The sequence below is a fragment of the Dendroctonus ponderosae genome, unplaced genomic scaffold (assembly GCF_020466585.1).
Source record: "Dendroctonus ponderosae isolate FM_Combo_2020 unplaced genomic scaffold, Dpon_F_20191213v2 Dpon_F_20191213_272, whole genome shotgun sequence".
Lineage (NCBI taxonomy): Eukaryota > Metazoa > Arthropoda > Insecta > Coleoptera > Curculionidae > Dendroctonus > Dendroctonus ponderosae.
In genome coordinates this window covers 1-23101 of record NW_026018480.1, presented here as the reverse complement: position 1 = coordinate 23101, position 23101 = coordinate 1, and the positions used below count along the sequence as shown (strand labels likewise).

At 31.5% G+C, this 23101-nt stretch overlaps 2 protein-coding genes across 2 annotated transcripts in view; one reads left to right on the top strand and one right to left on the bottom strand.

Moving 5' to 3' along the window:
* The window catches only part of LOC125503724 (S-adenosylmethionine decarboxylase proenzyme-like), a 19815-nt gene extending 3085 nt beyond the window's left edge, over positions 1 to 16730 (top strand). Inside the window, exons 3-7 of the mRNA XM_048664462.1 lie at positions 10089 to 10290; positions 11832 to 12068; positions 13273 to 13365; positions 14561 to 14716; positions 14886 to 16730. Of these exons, the coding sequence (XP_048520419.1) occupies positions 10089 to 10290; positions 11832 to 12068; positions 13273 to 13365; positions 14561 to 14716; positions 14886 to 15026 (829 nt within the window). The 3' untranslated portion in view covers positions 15027 to 16730. The remainder of the gene's footprint in view (positions 1 to 10088; positions 10291 to 11831; positions 12069 to 13272; positions 13366 to 14560; positions 14717 to 14885) is intronic.
* A 398-nt stretch (positions 16731 to 17128) lies between these two features.
* Positions 17129 to 22371, bottom strand: LOC125503725 (chitin deacetylase 1-like; the record flags this gene model as incomplete). Its single annotated transcript, XM_048664463.1, has 5 exons — positions 17129 to 18674; positions 19447 to 19691; positions 21437 to 21708; positions 21760 to 22000; positions 22062 to 22371. Coding segments are annotated over 5 exons (1347 nt in total), but the record flags the coding sequence as incomplete, so codon positions are not given.
* Between the last annotated feature and the right edge of the window lie 730 nt (positions 22372 to 23101).

The window sequence follows — 23101 nt, the reverse complement described above, 5'->3', positions numbered from 1 at the left end:
TGTAAGGCAAGATAAAATCAATGATGTTCTAACGTTGAATTAGTAGATACGAGACGAGCCAGGACAGGTATACTCAGTGTGAAATGGTGGGAGAAGCTTTGTAAGTTTCTAGTTACAACCCATTTCGGACACATTTCGGAAAAACTTTCTTTGGGTCGACTGGACTTTCTATGTAAAAATTGCTAAAAGATGAGTTTTGTGGTTATTAAATTTCACACACAGATTTAACATTTCTTGAAGTGCCTTGCAGATTCCTGTGTAGGCGTCCTCCTTTTTCTTATCATATTGTTCTATTCATTGGTGCTTCCTGAAGCGATTTAAAGCATTTTTTTGTCCACTGGCGGATGTTCCGAAGCCAAGATAGTCTCTTCCTGCCAATGCTTCAGCTTCCATCCTCAATTTTCCTTGCAGCATTATGCGTTGGAAATCATATCGTTCTCCTCGTACAATGTGTCCTAGATAAGATATAATTCGTTTCCTTATAAGGTCGAAGAGTTATCGGTATTCCACTCCAGCGTTTTGAGCTGATTGACCTTCATATCTGGCACGGTCTCTCCTCGGCATTCTTAGCAACAGTTTCAGTGTCCACATCGCGAAAGCTTCAGTTCGATTGATAGATGCAGCTTTAGTAGTGCTTTCGTTCCGTACAGGAGAACGGATCAGACATAACATTTAATCATCTTGTTTCTGAGTTGGAGGCTTTTTGGCTTCCATTAATACTTAAACCTAAAAACCCGTTCTATTTGCTCTCCAATGAGTATAAGAAATACATTTCGCTAGATTTCTCTAGAGATAATCCTAACTTTCGTTTTATTAAATTTAGGCCTATTTGTTTTTCAAACCTTTCATTGATTATTTCAACAATTAATTGATTTATAGCTTACACTCTTAAGAGAATTGATTTGAATGTTGTGAGCTTATCAGCGACCAGAACACACACAGAACAGCATCAGTACATTTTTCAATTGCATTCATTCATTTGAATGTGTAATTGAATGATTTGAATGTAATTGTTTCATCATTCAGAATGTGTAAACAAAATAAGATAAACGCACGTTTTTGCTGAGCTTTGTACAGTAGCACACGGAGCCAATTAAAAATTATTGGGTTTACGTCATTCACAACAGTGTTGGTAGTTTACTAAAACTTAAACTACGGCATTAGTTTTATGTATTTTTAAACTTGGGCGCAAAATGATGCAGCTTGTGACGATATTTTCGAAGCATTGTCACCTGGAACGCCGACTGACTGTATTGATCTTTTAGCGGCTTTTTCACGTTTCCATGTTCATCAATAAGTTGCCAATTTTATTAAGCTCTGTAAAAACACATTCCGTTCCAGAGAGAAGACGTCTAACTCATGATATGTTCGTGTTATCAACTTTATTCGACCCTGTTTATAATGATAAGAAGGCACAAACTGTGGGTCAAGCTAGTTGTGCAATTTATTAACATTTAATCAATCAGGCGACTATTTTTTTATTAACTACTCGTTTTACTAGAGGCTATTACTCATCTGAGATAAATTATTCATAGTTATAAGATACAGTTAACATCTTTTTGATAAGGTAGTTTGCGCTTCGTACGAATAATTTTTTAGAATGATAACATTGATTGATATCTTTTGAAAATTCGATAATAACTTTAACTTTTCCTTTGATTGTCACAGCCGCACAAAGTGATTATACGAATCAAATTGTCCAAGATTGTTTTACACGTCTGGTTTTAAGTCTTGATTAATGTTAATAGTGCCAGTCTCAACTTGGAATAAATTCAGTGAATCAAAGGCAAATGTCTGTTTTGAAAATCTAGTATTTTAATTGCGATAATTTGATTGTGGAAAAATTTTATATATGACGACTACGATTATTTTTTACATCGCATTCTTAATTTTATTGACTATTCTTAAAGAGTAGATCGAATTACGCTATTACGCAATCCTACTAAATAATCAGTTTTTGTCATTTTAAATGTATTTAACAAACATTTACCAATTTGCACAATGAAGAGGTCTGATTTAATTCAATAATGTTCCTCCAATAAATATTGAGCGTTAACAAACTGACGATCCCCCTTCGGAACTGAAACTTATTTTGAACATTTCTAGTTATTGTGATTGTGAATTCTGCCTTACTGGTTCTTGCAACGTTTTTCACTTTTCTCTTAAACACTTCGCGTGTCTTGCAAAATGAGGCGGCGCAACTCTGGTCTTGTTGAAACCAGATCCAGTCCAGAAAATTGAGAAGTCCGGAACTAGTTCTTCCTGCGAAAATTCCACAGCGCCTTCTTGAGATTGCCTTAGACAAAAAAACGGTATTATTACTCTATAAAACAAAAATACCTGCTCATTGATTTTTTMTGAACACTGAGTATGGCAATATGGAATATTCTATTCAGATCGTGAGTTCTTAGGGGATTGTTTCTTGTAAAAATACATTTTTTGGGCTTTATAAATTCTCGCCACTAACAAGACTAATTTCKAGTTCCCTAGAGATCTGCCTATTGGAAACTGGATGAGGATTTTCTTGAACAAAAAAAGTACAATCATTTTGACTTCAGTTGATCTTCATTGATGGCACCGTGACGATTATTAATTTTTCAATATTGCTTATGGTACCTAGTTTTACTGCTATCTCTTATATTATTTTACTACTTCATTCTGAATAGAGAAATATTTTTATTTTGTGTCCTGGTTATATCTTTCTAGAAAATTATATTTCTTCTTTCCTGGGTTTCAGTCAAAATTTGAAATAAAAATGTTCATATCGTTTATTTCCTATAAAGTTCCGGCGAGACAACGGCGCCATTATCAGATTTAAAATTCAAAACATTTTAATGTTTCCTTTTGACTTGAATACCAATTATGGGTAAGTTTTTCAAATGTTTTGCTCTCCCAAAGAAAAAGTTTTTTCCTTAAGAACTAATGGATGTTTTAATGCTTTGTAAATTATAGTTTTTGTACAAGATATTTTAATTGTAAATTGGTGTTTGAAGGTTGTTTTGAATTTTAAATCTGATGATGGCGCTGTTGTCTCACCGAAACGTAACATGAAATAAACGATATGAACATTTTTATTTCACATTTTGACTGAAACCCAGGAACGAAAAAAATTTATAACAATTACACGCAGTCAGGAAAATAAATCAAAATTTCTAGTAAATATATCTTCGTAGTACACGTACGTTATAATACCTATATTAAAATTACCAAGCATAAATTAGTTTAAAGCCTTTATTCGTTTTAATAATCGATATTATTTCTTTATATTAGTTCTATACTTTTTAAATTTAATAGTCGATAAAAAGCTTTCGAAGTTCGTGACTTTCTGGAAAAATCAGGCTGAACTGTGATTTGCTTGAAAGTTATTTGGTTGGAACAACGAATCATCTGGTATTAATTGCCAAAAAGATCAGTGTCTGGCGACTTTGCCTTAGGAGTGAGGAATTTTTTGAAAGTGTGTCAGACTCGCAAGGTTTGGCCAGACGCTGCTGAAAGTTGAGGATTTTTTAAAAATCAGTCTACACCGATAGTATTCTGAAATTTGCCGCCTGCTCCAGGTTGGGCTTAAAAAATGTTTGAAATTGGCTCAGTATTAAATTTTTTGTCGGACTCAACTGAAAGTTTGTTTTTTGCGAGAAAATCAGCCTGCACTTCGTTTCGATTTAAATTTTCTCAATTTTTAGCCACTAACCATGCATACAATTGTATTAAATTTCAAGCTTTCAAGCAAATCTGGTTGCTCTAGATTGAACGTAAGGATTTTTTCGAAAATGGTTCCGCTTGATCTTCTGGTCTTGCTCGACTAGGTTTGTTAAATCGCAACTTAGAACTAGACAAGTTTTCAAGTGTCTAGTCGCTCTAGTTTGGACGTGAGCAGTTTTGAAAAATGGTTCAGCGTAAAGGTTTTGATTAGGCTCAACTGTAACTGTTATTTTCTGTATAACTAGCCTGCAGTCGGTTTTTTATAATAATTTAACACTCGATGAAATACGATTTTGTACAAAACTTGGGCTTAAATAGACATTTCCGGAAAATGTCGGGATAACGCATAAAATATCTTCTACTGCTGCTCTGAACACTTCCTAAAAGTGTTGATACCTTTTTCCAATCACCCTGTATAGTACAGCGAACACATTAAAACCGCCCTTTTCTTCTAATTAAACGCTCTTACTTACATTCGTTATCATATGTCGCCAATTTCTTAATAATTTATTATACACGTTTAATCAACAAGTTCCACTTTAGCCATACCAGTTGTATGTAATTCATTGATTTATTTAAGAAATTGTACACTTGCAGTGCTTAAATACATAACTTTATTTTTATTGCGTACTCTAACAACTGCTTGCAAATACTACGTATTTGCGAAACAGTAAAATTACGTTTAGTAAGCCTTGAGTTCATTTTAATTAATGTCGCTGTAGAACTATAAATAAGAAACAAAGCTCCAGCAAAATCAACGCCTAAATATCTGTATTGATGCTTGAAAGGAAGCGACTTCATGAAGTATTGCCTCCATCTCTTCACTACCAGTTTCTTTCATATTTCTGAATCACAGCCTTAACAGAATCAGACGTACACTGTTCTTCAATATGATCTTCCATTGCCTATTGTTACGATATAAATACGAATTCCTCAAGTATTTACAGTCCAAAGAATTAAGCGAGCTATTTTTAGCCATTAACGATTTACATAATCAACTGACCCTGGCCATGAGACAGTGTCAAATGGATTCTTGACTGGAGCAGTTAAGCTAATAATTGCATACAATGACACGTTTGAGCTAAAAAAAAATTGAGCAACAATATTGTTTACAGTTTCAGTCTATTAACCTCTAGATTCATGTCAGTTATCAGAGCAGAGCAATTGATAAGCGTTTATTTAATTGTTGATTGACCCTTATTATTGTTATAGATTGGACGCTTTTACTCTGGCTGTATGCTAATAAAATGCTTTTTACTCATTTAGGTTTGTTAGTTCTCTATTCTAGTTACTCCAATTAATTTCGCTAGATCAGCTCATTTTGTGACCATGTGACTAGATTGACATTTTAAAGATATGAAACATTTATCTTTTTTAAAAACCCTTCCAGATGCCGTTTTTCTATCAATATTTTATTTGGCAAACCTAACGGAATGCGGCTGATAAATTGTCGAGTCAATGAATTGTTCAACATTTTTTTGTAGTACATATATATAGTTAGACTACATTTGTAAAAGTCATATTTCCCACATGATATATCTTTTTTAAAATTTCACTGTTATAAGTAGTTTATCTTAATATATTATTTCCGGATTCATCTTGAATTCTCGAATCCTCTTTTTCAAAGCTTGAATAGTGACAAACGTGTTAAGTTTAATTAATTAAACAAAACATAATTATGTCTGCTATGACCTACTCAATGAATTTTATTTTTGAGCAAACAGAAAATTATTTCATTATCTTATTAATAAATCAGTCATTCAAACGCATTAAATATTTCTATTAGCAATCACGTGATGAGTCAACCTGTATGTTTCTATCAATAAATCCTTCAAAATTAATTCTTTCTCGGTTCATGTTTCAATTTTTATATAAAGATGCAACCAAACACGCAGAGAGAGTGATATAAAGTTACTTTATTCTACGCGACTACACTTAGATTGTACTTTTATACTACAGTTACAGTTAGATACGTGTACGATATAAATTAAACATCAATTGCGACAAATTCAATTGAATAGCAAATTTACCAATCTAAGAAACAAAACTACGAAAAAGATTTTGATTCTTAATTGTTTTTTATGCTTTTTTAAATTTACATTACATTTGAATATAAACCTTATTTGAATCGTAACAAACCTACACGGTTCAGGTTAGTAAAAAAACGTACTAAATAATATCGAAAAAGCCGAGTTTTTATCAGCCTTTTCACAATTCCAAGTGCGTCTTTTTTTAGGGACTGAAATATAAATTAAACAACAACCAAGATAAGTTCGATCGAAAAATAAATTTACAAATCTGAAAAAAACAATTTTGGAAAGATTTTGATTCATAATTAATATTTTTCTTACTTTTATATATTTTTTCCATAATTATTTGGCTGTTGATTGACTAACACTTTCGCTCTGAAAAGAATTATACATTTTCCGAAATCGTATATAACGGAACCCCAATATTTTCCACGTGGCAAAGTTTCTAACTGGTCGGTCAATACTACTTTTCCCCTCTATAAATTTGAACATATTTTATTTTAGTTTGTTTACATTCAAACCACTTATAATAACTTTTAAATCAGGTTCAAATTAATAATTAATTCCTTATTTATTTTATTATAATTTAATTAGGGTTATTGTAATGTAAATTACACACAGTAAGTAATAACTTACGTAGTTAAAAATGTATGACCCAAAGATGATATTTTTAAAATTGTATTTTTATAAAAAATAAATTAGTTGATTAATTATTATGTTTATAATTAATGATCGCAATCAATCAAAATCAATTTTGTCCTAAAATCGATTCAAGAAGTATTCAAACCATTGAGCAAATTTCTTTATGAACTAGTAATTCCTGCTCAAAAGTCTAAGGTATTTTTAGATTCGATAAAATTATGTCGAATGAAATGATATATTTTGGCAACACTAGCTAAGTTATGAGATAGGTGAACGTACCGTTTGGCAAACAGTCAATGTTTTTTAGAATATTCTGCATCTGATTTTATTATTAGTTTAGAAGGTAAATAAACAACGTTATTACGTTATTTTAAACTCATTTTTCTAAATTAATTCTCACCGACTTACGTAGGAAGAGTCATTAACATAGAAACGCTTATATCATCACTAGTATCATTTGCATACAAATGATAGATTAGAGTATTAGTATTTTATGTACACACATATTCATTATGTTTGTGTGCTGAGGAGGGGCGTAAATACCAAATGTTTTAAGCTCTTATGCTCATTACCCATTTGCCATTACCCATTGAGTGAAACTGAATCCAGATTTCGAATGGAAATTATTACATGAATTAGGAATAATTTGGGGTGGTTGAGAATGGATGAGAAATGGATTTTTCACGCATTTATTTATAATGCCATAAGCAAAAGATGCCTCAACAAGCCAATTTGAGAAGTCATTTAGCTATAAGGTTTGATACAATAAACTGACCGATCCCGTAGTCTTTAGAAACATTAGCTTGTAAGTGCTTTAATTATTAAATACAGCTTATTCTCGGTCCATATCTTCATTCTTTATTCGTCATCAAGATTAATCGTGAGTTGATGTTTAAATTATATTTTTATATTGTTAGTTACTTAATTAAATTACTAATATTTTCGAGGCAGAATGACAATCGACTTTGCCTTGTGTAGTTTATTTCTAAATAAATATAGATATATTGTCAAGATTTTTTCGAAATTTTAGTCACGTTCTGTAAAATTAATATGTCAAGCACTTAAAAAATCGGGTGCGGAAGCATCTCAATAATAGGAGCAAATATAGGAGCAAATCCGATACATCATCAAGTAAATATATATTTTTTTGTTATTTAAAGAAAATATCTAATTATTTTGAGGCCTTTATTTCAGTTGGTTACAAAACATGGTTTTATTATATTAAAACGTTTTTTAGTTATTTGTATCGAGAATTTATTACTTTAGACGCGCAGCTTTTTATAATGTATTATCAAACACATATCGGGAATTTTTTCTGATCTTAAAGCCTTTTCTTTATTCAATATCAATCAATAGCAACGCTATGTTAATTTGATCTGATTATAATAAACAAACATTTAAATTTCTCCGTGAATAGTTTGTTGTCATATTATTTTTACTCTAATTGTTAGCAGTGTGTGTGGATAAATTTGGGCAAAAATTAAATAATTCGATCAAGTTTAGTTAAAGTTTATTAATTTTTTTTTCTTTCGGAATTATTTTTCTTTTGTATTTTTAAATTATAGCTTTGTGTTTGCCCTACTGTATCGACTCACTATGTAAGCATATAGGTATTTAGAATTTTTAGCGGTTAATGGTTGACTTTCAACTTCTGTCGTGATCGCTGAAAAGTTCAATTTTATATTTAAATATGAAGAAACTGTACAGTTTCAAATAAGATGTATTATATAAATAAACTTGTGGATGGCTTGATTATAAGTTTAGGTATGAACTCTAATTTAACTTTAGTTTCATTGCTGTATCTTGGTGCATGTCTTCAATGTCAGCATTCGTACTCTAAAGTTGATCCAGCTGAATCTGGGTCAATTTATTGCGATGCAAACAAGATGCATCCTTGCGAAGTAGGGTTAAATTTCATCTCTTGGTTAAAACGCGACTCTGTAATGGTATCGATTTTCCTGCTGTGAAGGGCAAGGTTGTTTCTGAGGTCACTTGCAAAATTTCCAGACTTTTCCTACAACGGTCTTATTTGATTTGTATTAGGAATCACTTTTATGCAGCAAGTCCGTTTTCTCGCAACATGTTAAGTGCAATGGTGGACAAGAAAAAAGGTCATTATTTGAACGCTTCAACAAACATGAAAGACATATTACTCAACATACATTATAAAACGAATATCCAACCAATAGCCTATTTTATAGTTGGCCTGTATATTTTATCGATACCAATAATAGAAGTCTAAATTTTATCGCTTCATTATCAGTCAACCGCACGTCTGGAAATAGCAATGGTAGTGATACTGGTTCTAAATAGAATAAATAATTTAATGCGTCTGCACTATAAGAGATAGCTGGCTATCTTGGTAATAATGTACAGGTTAATGAGAATTATCGTACGTAACTAACCAAGGATATTCTTGAGGCTGTAAATTTGATTAATTTATTTAAAATAACTACAAGTTTACTGTTATCCTTTATTATCAAATGAAAATACTAAATCTTCTCAAGTTAAGGAGCAATAATATATATTGATACTTAAATTCGGAGTTTACCCACAATGTGTAATAGGAAAAACTGAAAATAAAGTAAATCCTGACAAAATACTTAAATACTTTTTTGTTGTTTTAAAATTATATATCGTCAATTAATATTGTTTGTTCCTTTTTGGTAGCAAGAATTCCTGCGGTATTTTAATTAAAAACAGGATCTGTTTCATTGATCTATCTAAACCATGATGTCTGATGGGTTCAGTATAATTCCTGATAACCTTTAACCGTTTAAAAATAGAATTACCAAATAGGGTAGTAACAAACAACTCAAAAATAACCCGAGCATAAAGAGCAACTACTGGTGGATAAAGTGAACAATTCTGAGAATTGCTTTAGTCACTTTATCTATAAAATTCTGACCGAATCTATTACAACCAATTATGTTAATTAGTGTACCGACAATTTTATATGCGGTATGGTTGAAACCGAGTATTGGTTGTACATTTAATTGTGTTTTAGTATAAGATTTACGTTCAAACAATAAATAGAACAAAATCGATTTACTAATTAATTCAATAGTGTTGATGGAAGATGAAATAATCATTAATAAGAGATGCCAGATGGTAAATTTAAGTTGGAATGTTTTTACCATTGCAGGCAAGTTTGCTTAATTCTGTTTTCGAAATATCGCCAATTGATTTTAAAATCAAATTTATGAAGACTGTAATATCTATGTATAACTACATACTTAATAAATGTTTAGGACAAAAAACCAACACTTAAAGTGAAACAAGGTAAAATTCTATTTTTACTAAGAAAAAATATTTTTCCCTAAAAAAGTGGAGTGGACTAATGGCAATCAAAGCAGGTAGTATTGATCACATGTTATATTATTTTTATAGTAAATTAAAAATATATGTTAAAGATTTAGAACTGGAAGATTAGAGAATAAGCACTGAAATAATACATGCGAGAATGGAGCCATAAAGCTATCAGATAACAGTTTAAATAATTAATAGATAAAAGACAAGAACAATTATCACAATATTTTACTCACGATACTAAATGTAAATAATTAATAGATAAAAGACTCTTCTTTTATCTATTAATTATTGTTGTCTAACAATTATCACAATATTTTCTCACGATACTAAATGGATGGGAAATAAAGAAAAGAACTGTTTGTGTAATGCTTATGCTTAAAATTAATTTCTTTTTTTTTTCAGTGAAAGCTCCATGTTTGTCTCGAAAAGCAGATTTATTCTTAAGACTTGTGGAACCACAACACCGCTGCTCTGTCTGCAACCACTTTTACTGCTCGCTGAACAATACGCAGGATTTACTGAAGTCGAAGATCTGTTTTATTCAAGAAAAAGCTATAAGAGGCCTGATTTGCAAGTTTCCCCGCATCAACATTTTGATCAAGAAGTAAGTGGATAATAATAAAAATAGCATTATTATAATGGGAATTACTAAAAATAAAAAATACGTAAACTATAAAATACTGAATCAAAATCATGTGTCTTTTAATTGATTTTAATATGTTGTATCGTCCTTTTCTACCCTACTACGTCTACATGAAATTTAGCATGACATTTTCAGAAAAACGATTTAAGCAAATTTAGATTCAAAAAATTGCAAAATTTTTCTGCAAATGCTATATTGTAGTTTAAAGTAGGAGAGTTCGTTTTTAAAGATAAAATGTTTATTTCGTATTTGTATATAAAGGGGTCTTGATAGGTTTATTTGAAATTTCTATTGCATATCCGAATATTGCCGATAAATTATTTATTAAATTACAGACAGTAAAATTTAAATGCAAAAAATAACTGTGTAAAGCACAGTTAATTTAGAAATGTTAAAAATTTAAGTGAACATTGATTGATAATTCTTTTAATTCAATTTTTAGCCGATTGAAATTTCCTTTGTGCATGGAACTATATTTTCTAGACTGCTTACATTTTCAGTTTTGGCCAGTGGCCAGTTCCTTCCCGCTTTTTAGTTAAAGGTATATTGGGTAAGGCTAAGGTTATCAGCATTCTTAAATGTCTGCACGAATTAACACATTTATCTACATTGATAATATCCTTTCCAAATGTAAACATTTCGAAATTAGCAACTCCAACTAGATTTATCATTCAAGGCAATTCCCAATGGTTATCGCTATTATGTAATCGTATATCCAAATTGTGTCGTTATTATATAATCGCCTAATCAGATTGTTTTTTAATCATGGATATAGTAATCCAGTAGGTATATTTTATATTATATTAGTATTAGTATTTTTTAAATAATTTTTTCCTGAATTTATTATTTTCGATTTGTTTAAAATCCGTGCTTTTTTACTTCTAAAGGAAGGTGTGATTGATGTGTGAAAATGGTGGGATATGAGTTAATTAGAATTTACTTATTTATTTTTAATATATGATCGTGGTCTAGCGAATGCTGCCAAATTTTAATATAAAAACCCATCTTGATCATATTTATATCGACTTTCACTTGACCACATTGATATGGAAATTCAAGCTACATCTCAGGTGCTGAATAATTTTCGTTATTCTTTTTCGTCACCAAATGTGCGAAAGCGATTTGCTATCGTAAAAAGTGGTTTCTAATAATAATCTTAACGTAACCGGTTAAAGATATTGTAATTGCTCGGGACAGCTTCACGAAAGTTACGTTTTGTTCTGTAAACGAATACAGCTGAAACGTGCAGTAACGAGATATTTTTGAAACATTTTTTTGATGAATGTTCTATTGATAGTTTGTTCGAAGTTTCCAAGACAAGTTTCATCTTTAATTCTATCGATATTAATGTATGTGATAACGCATTAAAAAACATTATAACACAAAAAATTGTTTTCCATTTTGCGTTAGTTTGAAGTGAATTATGAAAATTATGTCCCAAAATTTCAAATTATACAACTCTTTTTTTCAAGTCCGTTTAATTACAGTTGATTTTTTTTCAGGTTGCTCTTCTAGATTCCCTTTTTCCTGATGGAGTTGCATACTGTCTGGGAGCGGTTAACAGGGATTGTTGGTATTTATACACTTTAAATCCCTTGCCTCAACGACACCCCCAAATTCCTGGACTATCTACCACTGATGCTGACCAAACTCTTGAAATATTGATGACTGACTTAGATCCGGATGTTATGGCTATTTTTACAAAAGTGGAATGCCTTAACGGCACGGAAGCAACAAAAGTAAGATTTTATTCTTAATTTTTTAACTAGTTATACCATCGCAATGTTCGACTGAAATTTATACCATTTCTTCAGAGGTGTAAGATTACAGTAGAAATTAATTTATTGGATATTAATATTTTTCCAAAAATAAAATCAATTTGAGAAAGGTTCTTTTTGGATAATTATAATATACTAACTATGGTTTTATCTGTTCGTAGGATAATTTGGAAGCTATTTTCATCGACAAAATAAGTAAATTTGTTTTATTAATTCAATGTTCTCACTTATATTATGAACGATTATATATAATTTTTGAGCCAATAAATTTAAATTGCTTTTAAATTAAATAATAACGTAATAGTGACATTAGTGGAACGCTCAACCCACTTATGGTACATTACTCGTTTTTTATGGCTAGGGGCAAATTTAGCTCCAGTAAAATTCGAATTCATTTTTCTGTTTTTAGCGAACAAGTAAAAATACACTGTATGGAAACCGCAAGAACTAATCATACTCGAGATAACTAAAGTTGTATTGCTGACCTAATTAAGTACACACTCTCTTCTTATAGCTGAAGACAGATTTGCTTCATGTAAAATTATTTATTTGATTTTTACAGTACAAGTAAGAATAATACCCTGCATTGAAAACACTGCTCAACACTCATTCGCGAAATCAGTAAAACTATGTATACATTTGATTGACTTCTAAGAGCGATTTAAATAATCGTTTAATATTTTAGATTTTTTCTCATGAGGCTTTGTCTGAAAAAAATACTGACGTAAAACTTTCTCAAGTTTTTTATAAATTGTATAATAGAAAACTTGATTTAGATATCTTTGTATGCTTTAAAACTAGACAGAGTATTATAAGTATTTGAAAATATCTGCTAATTAAAAAGAGCCCGTACTTTCGATTCCTCGCCCTCAATAATCTCAAATGTAGAAATTTTAATCTTATTTATAAAGTCATAAAGTACAAGTATAAAAAAGTAATAATAATAATTTTAATTTACACTTTTTCCACTATGTGTATTCGTGTATTCGTTACAGTCAACCTGTGATTTAACCAAGTTTGTTTAAATTGTCTTATTTTTACCAAGTGAATGCCATGATATCGTCATTATCTACCCCATATTATAATTTAGACGATATATACCTATTAATAGTGTCTGTAAGTCATAAATATAATATTAAGTGGTAAAACTGTCCTTTTTATTTAGAAAGCCGGAATCGACAAGATAATACCAAATATGACTATAGATGACTTCCTGTTTGAGCCCTGTGGCTACTCAATGAACGGAGTATCGAAGAATGTAAGTATACTAAATAACGTCTAAAATATTAAATTTGTTAGTAGCTCAATTCTGTTCATATCCAGTTTTTCTCGAAAATTCAGAAATTGAAAGAAACTGGATTCTGTATAAATGGGATTAATTCGTCGCAGGACATTTATATTTAGTTTTTCGTCATTTTTTCAGTTTACTATTTAAACTATAGCTATTTCATATATCATGATCATAGCAGACACGTATTTAATTCAAAATCATATTGTATATTAAGTACTGAAAATGTATATGATACATATATATTTTTCTCCTAAAACTCTTGAGATGAATCATTTTTTTTCTACTTAGTTTTAACAATAAAAAATCACAATTGGGCCAAGTTCGATGTTTATTCATGTGTGTTTGATCGTTTTTTGAGATATTATCATCTTGATAATGATTCAGCGAATGTTGCAATTAAAAATGATCTATCACGCTTCGTGTAGCGGAATGTTCAATCTCTTTGACTGAGTTTCTGAATTATACATAAAGTTTAAATTTTATGATTTTTTGCCACATAAAATTGTCTCATTTCTTAGTGCTGCTGATTGTCAAACACCTACATTTTTAGTTGTATCGCTCATATATTTTCCAGTGACTTTTCTTTCATAGCACTGGTACTCCATAAAACACGTGTAAATAGTTACCTAAAACAAATGTACTACCATTCAAAATATTTTATTGATAATTATTATTTCATGCGTTTCAAGAAATGTTTTGCTTCACGAGATGTAAGTAAATTAGTATACCTACTTTGAAATAGCTAGGAATTTTACCATAAAACTTCTTTGCCAACTTAAAGGGTGAAGGTAACTAATTTTTGTATTGATCTTAAATTACTTGTTAGTATTTTTTATGAATCGTTACCATTCCTCTCCAAGGCGCATTTTAGGTGAAACATGTCAGAAATTTAATTTTTTTTTATGGAACTTTCACTCTGTTTTACTTCCAGTAACTAATCTTATTTAATGACTTATCGAAATCGACGAAATCACTTGATTGAAAGGTTTCAAAATATGTGTATAACTTAAGTAAATCTAAGCCCGAAAAGTAGAGACAATTTAACCATTGTTTGATGAAGTTCTAAATTCAAAAACGCTGCGCTAAATAAATCCAATTCCAAGGCTCAGTCGAATTAACGAAATCAAGTAGTAGCAAAAAATAAATTTGCATTTTTTCCCAGGGCTATTACATGACAATTCATATCACCCCTGAGCCAGACTTCTCTTATGTGAGTTTTGAGACAAATGTTCCGGTAAGCAGCTACAAAGAAATAATCGGCAGGGTCCTGGATACGTTTTTGCCGGGGAAGTTCACAGTGACTGTATTCAATAACCAAGTAAGTAAAACATTAAAGCAGCATACAGAGGCGCTAGTAAAAGCTTGCAACTATACAGTTCGTACTTCACAGGAGTTCACTAATGTGAATGAAAATGTATTTCGCTTATTTTAATGAATATTAGGTTTTTACTGAAGGAGCTTTTGAGAAACGTTTACTGTCTTTCTAGTTGTCTCCAACCAAAGACACATCCAAAGAACTTCTTTGTTTGAACCAATTTGGCAACAGATGGGATCGCCGCGACATACAACAAATCAGCTTTAAAAATTACGATCTGATGTACGCGTTTTACACCAAATTCCCCAGCTGAGGGTGTCGGGCAAAGTTGCGCCCTGGCGCAACTCAACCTCTTCATTCTCCATACTCCATCTCCACCTCATCACTATCTCACATATCAACTACATCGCGCAAATTCAAACAGTTCAACAAATCTATTGCTAGCATTTACGCAGAACTGACAAAGCTGGGAGCTAATATTGCATCCGACAAATCTTTAGTGGCATTTTATCAAGCAATCTTGAAAAGTCTACGCAAAAAGAAAGTGAAATTTACTCCCAAAGATTTCTTTTGCGATTGTACTAAGGATGAGACTCCCACAATGCGTCGTTTTCGTGAAGCTTTTGATCCATTTTCATTTTTCTTCATTTACTTCACGTTATTTTCACCCGTCTTTACATTCACGGATTTTGAGTCACCTTTGGTCATGTTCTCCTGGTGGCGTAACAAGATATCGTGAGAGTTACCATTAGAACCGCTTAAGTAGAGTGACGTAGTGGCCTTGTTTTCCTTTAACCTATGAGGGTTGGGTTGACATACAGATGTATGTACATATACCTATCTTTAGTATATTGTACCATACACACACTATGTTCCCCTTACTTATGCGGGGAGTTTGAACTTCCCTTTTTTATTTTTTACGTATTTCCAACTTCAACATGCAAACACTGTTTAGAGTGTTCGCGCATGCCAGTGACTAAACATATTCGTGTAAAAATCATATACTATGCCGATGAACTGTTTTTAGAACAATTTTAACGCCTAGGAAGTGAAGCTATTAAGAATGCTCATTTAATGCAGCTAACACATTAACTACTATTAGGTTCCTGCAGTATATGATTTTTATGTGTCTATGTCGATTTCTCAATAATATTTTTGGGGCCTTTAGCAAAAGAATTAAATATAATGTGTACAAAAAATTAGGTGCACAATATAATACGGTATGTTTTGTTTAGAATTCTACCACCAGGGTTGGCAAAGGTCCATATATTATTATTGTAAACTATTATAGAGTAGATAATCACTATTTTGGAGAGCTAATATACATTAGATACAAATAAATCGTCTATATTGTTAATGGTGTTAAGAGTAGCAAGTCAACGGCATTTTTTAGTTGCTTGGTTGCTTAGACTACAGGGTGCTAGATATAGGTGCATTGCTGGGTCAATACCTACACCACAATATATCAAGGCCTTATCGGATGTAGTGCTTTTACTTCTCAAAAGCAAAGTTTTCTCAGAACCTAGTTGTCTCTAAAGCTTCAGTGTCCTGTGCGTTAAAACACTGGTATTATTTTACATACTTACTTTGTCATTGGTTTTTAATTGAATATCAAAATTGGGATTTTAATTTTGTTTTAATATGTATGTACGTGACATATCTCAATTAGTTAAGGCTTCCGTAACACAAAGCAATATAAACTCCTATGTGCCAAACTTAGTACCTACTAGCAACTATTCGCAACTATTTTCGTTAGGTGTGTGAAATTTGTTCCAGTGCTTCTGCACGGTAAGCAAAAGCACAGGTACAAGTTGGCGCAAATCTGGCAATTTGGCAAACTTAATTTTTAATAATTGTAATTTTATTGCTTGATGCTGATTGCTCTTTATATGGTAGTTATTACGTTTGGGAATTTATATTTAGCCCAAGTTCTTGATTATATAGTCAAGTAGATTTAGTTTACGTATATTGTTAACTTGTGCAGCACAAGACTAAGTAAACTTAAATTAAAAAACAAGATCGACTTTCATTGTTGGCACACTTTGATTCTTCTTCATTCACATTCTTCAGTTTGCAGATTCCAGGTTGTTATTGAAAATGTCCAATCCATGGCGCAAAAAAAATATATTCTCTTAATATTAGGAATATACATCAAGTATTCAATAATATTGGAATTACCCAACTGAAGCAAACCCGGCAGGCTAAAATGTATGCAAAATGCAAAAAGTTACTTACCTTCCTTAATTCTAGGAATTATCGACAAAAATGTAGAAACAGAGTAAACTTTGTGGCAATATGTCAGTTATTACTATCTTTTGGATAGCGGTAAGTTAGATTAAATCTTGTGTGTTTTTGTTCCAGGGATATGTGGTTTAATTTGTACCAGTCATGGGACACCCTGGATAAACAAACTTAAAAACATGAATTTTTTATATCTTTTAATGCATACATCCGAGTACAACTTAAAACAAACGAAACCAATAAATATCAAATTACAATGTAATGCTAGTGAAAGCAATAAATAGATAAAGGCAAATAAATACAAAGCTGTTACTAACTTGGTGGTATTCTATATTATCTTCAATTCTTCTTTATTTCCTGAAATATATGATCAACGGTAGAACGTATAAAAATTGTTCCTAACAAGATATATTTGGAGCTCTTTACTTTTGTCTCTACTCAGCTCAGGGTACCAACAAACAACGCGACGCTCCAAAATTATTTTTATTAATGAAACACTAAATATTACATTTTCAATTTTCTGAAAAAAATTATTATACTGTGTTTTGAGTGTTTCAGATATACTATTATTTTATTTTGCATTATTATTGTTCGTTCATTTTTTATAGCTTTTGCCCAAATTTAAAGCAATATTTACAAGGTTTTAGGTAAAGAACCAGAAGGTTTTATCGGAGCTGTTTTGCATGTCTTGTGCGTTATTCTGTTATCGTCGTCGGGTTGTATAAAGTAACATTATTGTTTTGTCATTTTTCAATTATCTTTTGCCTCCAAAATGGATTGCTTCTGTCGGGGTGAAAAGGTAACTTGATCATAAATTATTTTAACTGTTGAAGCATTATGTGATCATCAATTATATTTTCTTTGAATCAGTTTTTTTCTAGCCGCATTTAACAACCAGTTTAAAAATTAACCCTCTTTTCCTGTTCCTTGTATATTTCGTTGTTGGTATCATTATCAATTTCATTTTAGTTATTTTTAAATATCAGAGCAAACATAAGTAAGACATTTAGAATGATTTTAGGAATTTGTTTGTTCCACATTCAATTGCTATCAGCATCAAAATAGATACAGCTTTTTGGTGTTAATTATAATATTCGATGTATGTCTTTAATTAGTATTTAAGAAAATGAAAGGAATATTAAGATAATACAGAACACCCACACGTATGAAAGGTACAAAGGGCGCAACGACTTATTTGTAACCATGTTGGATATACAATTTTTTGCTTCTCGATAAAACTTTGGTTTTAACGATTGGTTACAAATTGTATAGATTTTCTGCGGGTTTAATTTGATTAGGAACCAGTTATGGGAAATTTATTGTTGCGTACATTTTTAGGTATTGGTTTGAGAACATTTAAAGTAAATCATATTTTCTGGTTACCACCCTACTGCCATCCTTTTTCCCATTTTGTACTAAACGAAATTTTCAAATGCTAGCTTTAGTTCGCTCCAAATTCGTTTTTAACCCAAGGGTATTTCTTGGGGCACTTGTTGCACGTCTGCAGCTCCACATCCTGTTTAAGAGCCCTGCTTGCTAACTGGCAGTTATTTGGCGTTTGGCATGCGATCTCGCGAGCTTGCTTTACATGTTTTCTACAATCCCAAGGATGGAATTTAAGCAGCTTTTTTAGAGGTGTTGGATGCTGCATCCACTCAATAGCTTGCGAGTTTGTCACAAACCAGACATCAGGCTTTGATAAAACAACGTCTAGAAATTCCTAAAATGTTTGTGTTAAGCGTTATTAACCGTTGAAAATTGCAGGTGTATTAAAACATTTTTTTTGTTGTTGTTCAACTGTCTTATAACTATCACCTTGAATACATTATTAGATTGTAACTTTCACGTAAATGATGCCAAATCACTTCATATCGTGTATACTTCAATGGTGTAAATAATTACATTTTCTGTCGACACTCCAACTTTGGAATTAATTTCAACATTGGCGTAATATTACTATAAACTGCGAATTTAATAAAAACTCTTTTCAATGTGTATTTCACCCTGTACATATTTTTTTTCTTAGATTTTTTATAAGAGTTAAATTAGGATTTTTGCTGACAAGTTACTACCAAATTTTTCTTATGTTTGTAAAAATTTTCAAAATAATTATTAGACAATTATTAATTAAAATGAAAATTAAACTAAAGACAGACAGAGAACACTCTGAAAACCAGTATTTTATTTCGGCCGTGAATTTTACATAGACCTTGTATGGAAATAATCCTTCCATGTAAAATACAAGAACGAAGTAATTGATGTCAAGGTTTCAGGAATATTATTTTCGGGCTAAACCCAGCTGACGAGAGGTAATGGCTCGAAACGGGTCCTGGGGGTGTGAGATTAGCAAAGCTCTAAATCTGTAGCTACTTTCATCAGAAACTTAGCTTCATAGTTTTTCGACCAAAGTATAACTCTTTGGCTATTGGTTTACCGACTCTCAGATTATCTACATTTGCCTTGAGCTAAAATCCGTTTTTTTTTTCATTTACCTGAAAAGCTGCTAAATATTCAGTGTTTTCGAACCAAGCTGCTTGTAAATGGATACCAAATGGTGCTCGATTTGTCGAATAATGCCTATTGAAGTTTCTAATCAGAGTTTGATATATTTCTTGGCCTGATAGTTCGGATGGGCAGGAATCTAATGTTGCGCAACTAATTTCCAGTGCTTCCAATTGATTTATTACCATTTCCCATAGACCTGGATAGGATCTTGTCGGGCACATTTGTCTAAAACCTTTACACACAGAAGTTTATAATAAATTGTTACGATGAAATTCTGCAAATAACCATAAAGAAATATGATTCGTTTGAATAATTAAAGTTGTTTTTGGGCTACAGGTACATGGTTTTCTACGGTGTCTCTACCGCTTAATTATGTTTTAAAATATCGATGTTAGATAAAAAAATACCTGTACTTTTAATTAAAAAAAAAATATTGCACAAAAGTGACGATGCAAATTGTAATTTTTTATTTAGACCTCTTTATATATGATTAAAATATTTAAAATGTATTAATTATTCTCAAACAGCTTTGTTCAAGTTGGATCGAATATCCACAATTGTTACCTAATAAATGTTTCCTGTATTAACTAAGTGTTTAATAAAGCTTGACTTTTCACTCGGAAACAGTGTGCTGGACAGAAAATCGAAGTAAAGATTTATTTTGCCCTTTAGAACACCACTGACAATATAAAAATGGACTATTTTTATTGCAAAACATGCTCCTTTGGCCTTCGATGGCAGTTAATAAATATCTACAGCAGTTAACTCAGAGTTAACAGAACTTGAACATCATATAAACTGCTCAACAAATTGAACATACAGCTTAGAGCGATTGCGTTTCTGTTTAAAGCGTTTTTGAGCCCCATTTATTTTTTGTTGGACAATGTTTTTGTGAGAATTAAGCACCTCGATATATTTTTTATATGGCGGCAACTAAAAAATGCAAGATTTCTGTGAATAAAAAAAGGTTTTCTAGATCTCAACACCAAGAGTTTACAGTTGAACGAAATAGCTCGAAAATTGGTTTTTAAATTGTTAGACCATCTCTTCTCTTTATAGGGTGGTTACGTTAAATACCAGCTTTTTTTGCTCTTGATCAGATTTTGATGATATAGAGCTGAAACTAAAATTTAATAGGCAATTTAAGACTAAAATTCGATATTCAGGATTGCGTGAAAAGTGACCCAAATCAGAATTGCCTCGAAATCTGTGGTTCTGACAGACTTTCAAGTAAAGCTAATTTTTCTTGCAAATATTTTGTTCATTAATGCAACCCGGTACATTGAATTTTTTTGGCAAGTCCATCAACAACTTTTCGGTTTCAACATCGGCCTTACGTTTTGAAAATCTGTTCAAGATAAAAATTCACTGCGAGATCAGAACGTTGAATTTATGACCACTCTGTAAAGAAACCAAATAGTCGAAAAACTGAAAAACTTTTCTTGCAATATGAGATCTATCTTATTGTTTGTGTCGTTGAAAAACGGAAAAAAGCGTATTTTAGTCCAACCAAGAGCCTGTGAAACTTTCTCGAATATTACAGCTTTTATTTGGCGTCCTGTAAACACTTTTTGCTAAAACACACACTAACTGAAAAGGAATTGTACTAAATAACGCTTCAAACAGAAATAGAATCGCTCGGAGCAATTATAATTTATCCAGTTCCGAAATTAGTCAAAATTTGTCCGTGCAACGTTGATTTTTTTAAGTCGTTTATTTCCGTAGCTAACCATTTATCGAGTGTAATTTATAAAGCAAAATCTAAAAAAAACAAAATTTCTATTTTCTATTGTCTAAAGTTTATATCGTGCAAACTGCATCACCCTGTATAATAGCAATAAAAAGTAATGTAATCTAAAATGTTAACGGTTTTATATTTTTGTTTGCTTAAAATTCAAAATATAATGCGAATAATGTGGCAAAAATAACAGGAATTATCCATCTCAACTTTTATTCATCCAATCCAACCCAACTTACATTGATGAGGTATTTTGTAATCCAAAGTATACGGCCATAACGGTACATAAGAAAATGGAGCCACCATTGAACTATCATAAAGAAATCCAAACTCATTCATCATTAAGTACTGTCGGTTCCAACCAATTCGTAAAAATGGAGCTCGCAATCCTTTGATTTCTGTTAATCGAACAGTGGAAAATTTATTCAGAATATTGGCCTGACCCACCATTTCATCAAACCAATCTTCTATTGTTGCGTTTTCTGCCCACCATTCTTCTGGCAGTTTATGACTAAAACGTATGAGGTTTAGTACTTTTCCAAGTTAATGCAAAGTTGCTTACCTGATGGAATGTACAGCGATTTCATGACCATGATTCCACAGTTTCTGAGTGAAAAAGTAGTTGTTATATTGATGACTAACGAAGAAAGTTGCGGCTATAGGGCAGTTGTTAGGATTCAGATATTTTCCGGAGAAAATCTGTTTATAGAAATCAATATTTTCATCGTTAATCGAGTCTTCGAAAGTGACCAAAACCATCTGAGGCACATCGTGACGAGCGAGATGACCTGGTATTTGTGTACCTATTGGAAGAAGCTTTTAAATGAGCTTCCTTGCTTATGGGTAGTTTCCAAAGAAGCTTACCATTTTTGGAACAGAAACAGTCAGGCAACACACACCTAGCAGAATCACATACAGGAGCAGCAGGTGTGTTGGTTGGACTACAGTTTGCTTCATCAGTACCATCCGGGCAGTCGGCTGAACCATCACAAATATATTGCGTCGGTATGCAGGTGTGATTGTCTTCACATATTTCATGAGTGGAAGGGTCACAAAATGTAACATTGTGCGAGTTAATGGGTTCATCTGAATATATTCTAGAGATTGATGATTCTGGACAAAAAAGACATATTTTTACTGAGTCTATTTGAATAGGCCGCTCAACGTGCGGAAACTATGCTAATGAATGGCGGGAGTAAATGAGGGTCTTTGAGGCGAGAACTTTTTTATTTTTCTTCTATTATTATTATTATTATTCTTAAGAGAAAAAATCCTTTTTGGGAGAGCAAAACATTTTCCACTAAGAACTGATGAATATTTTAACGCTTCATAAATTATAGTTTTTATACACCATGTTAATTGTGAATTGGTGTTTGTAGTTTGTGTAAATTTTAAATCTGATGATGGCGCTGTTGTCTCGCCGAAACGTTATGAAATAAACGATATTCAAAATTTTTACTTCACACTTTGACTCAGGAAAGATGAGAATATAATTTATTATTTTAATTAAGTTGTCTTAAATTATAGCCCTGAAGATGTAAATAAAACTTGCAGAAACCTTGGTTAAAAAACGAAAAAAAAAAAAGTTTTTTTGAAGACCACATATGACCGATTTCCAATAATTCACTTTTCACTCGAACTTAGAGAGTAACTTATACAATTTTGGGGTGGATGTAAACTCTTGAATAGGTCTCTTATTTTCTTAACAAGGCTTCTTCGTTATTCTTCACACTCTTGAAACTTTAAGCAGCAAAAATGTTGCAAAAAAATTCAATATCTGGAAAGTAATTGTTGATTGATTGTCTAATTTTTTATTGGTAGATATAGAGATTTCCTTGTAGAAAATACGAGAATAAAAGTAAAAAAGAAGAACAGAACATGTTTATGGTATTATTCTTTATTTC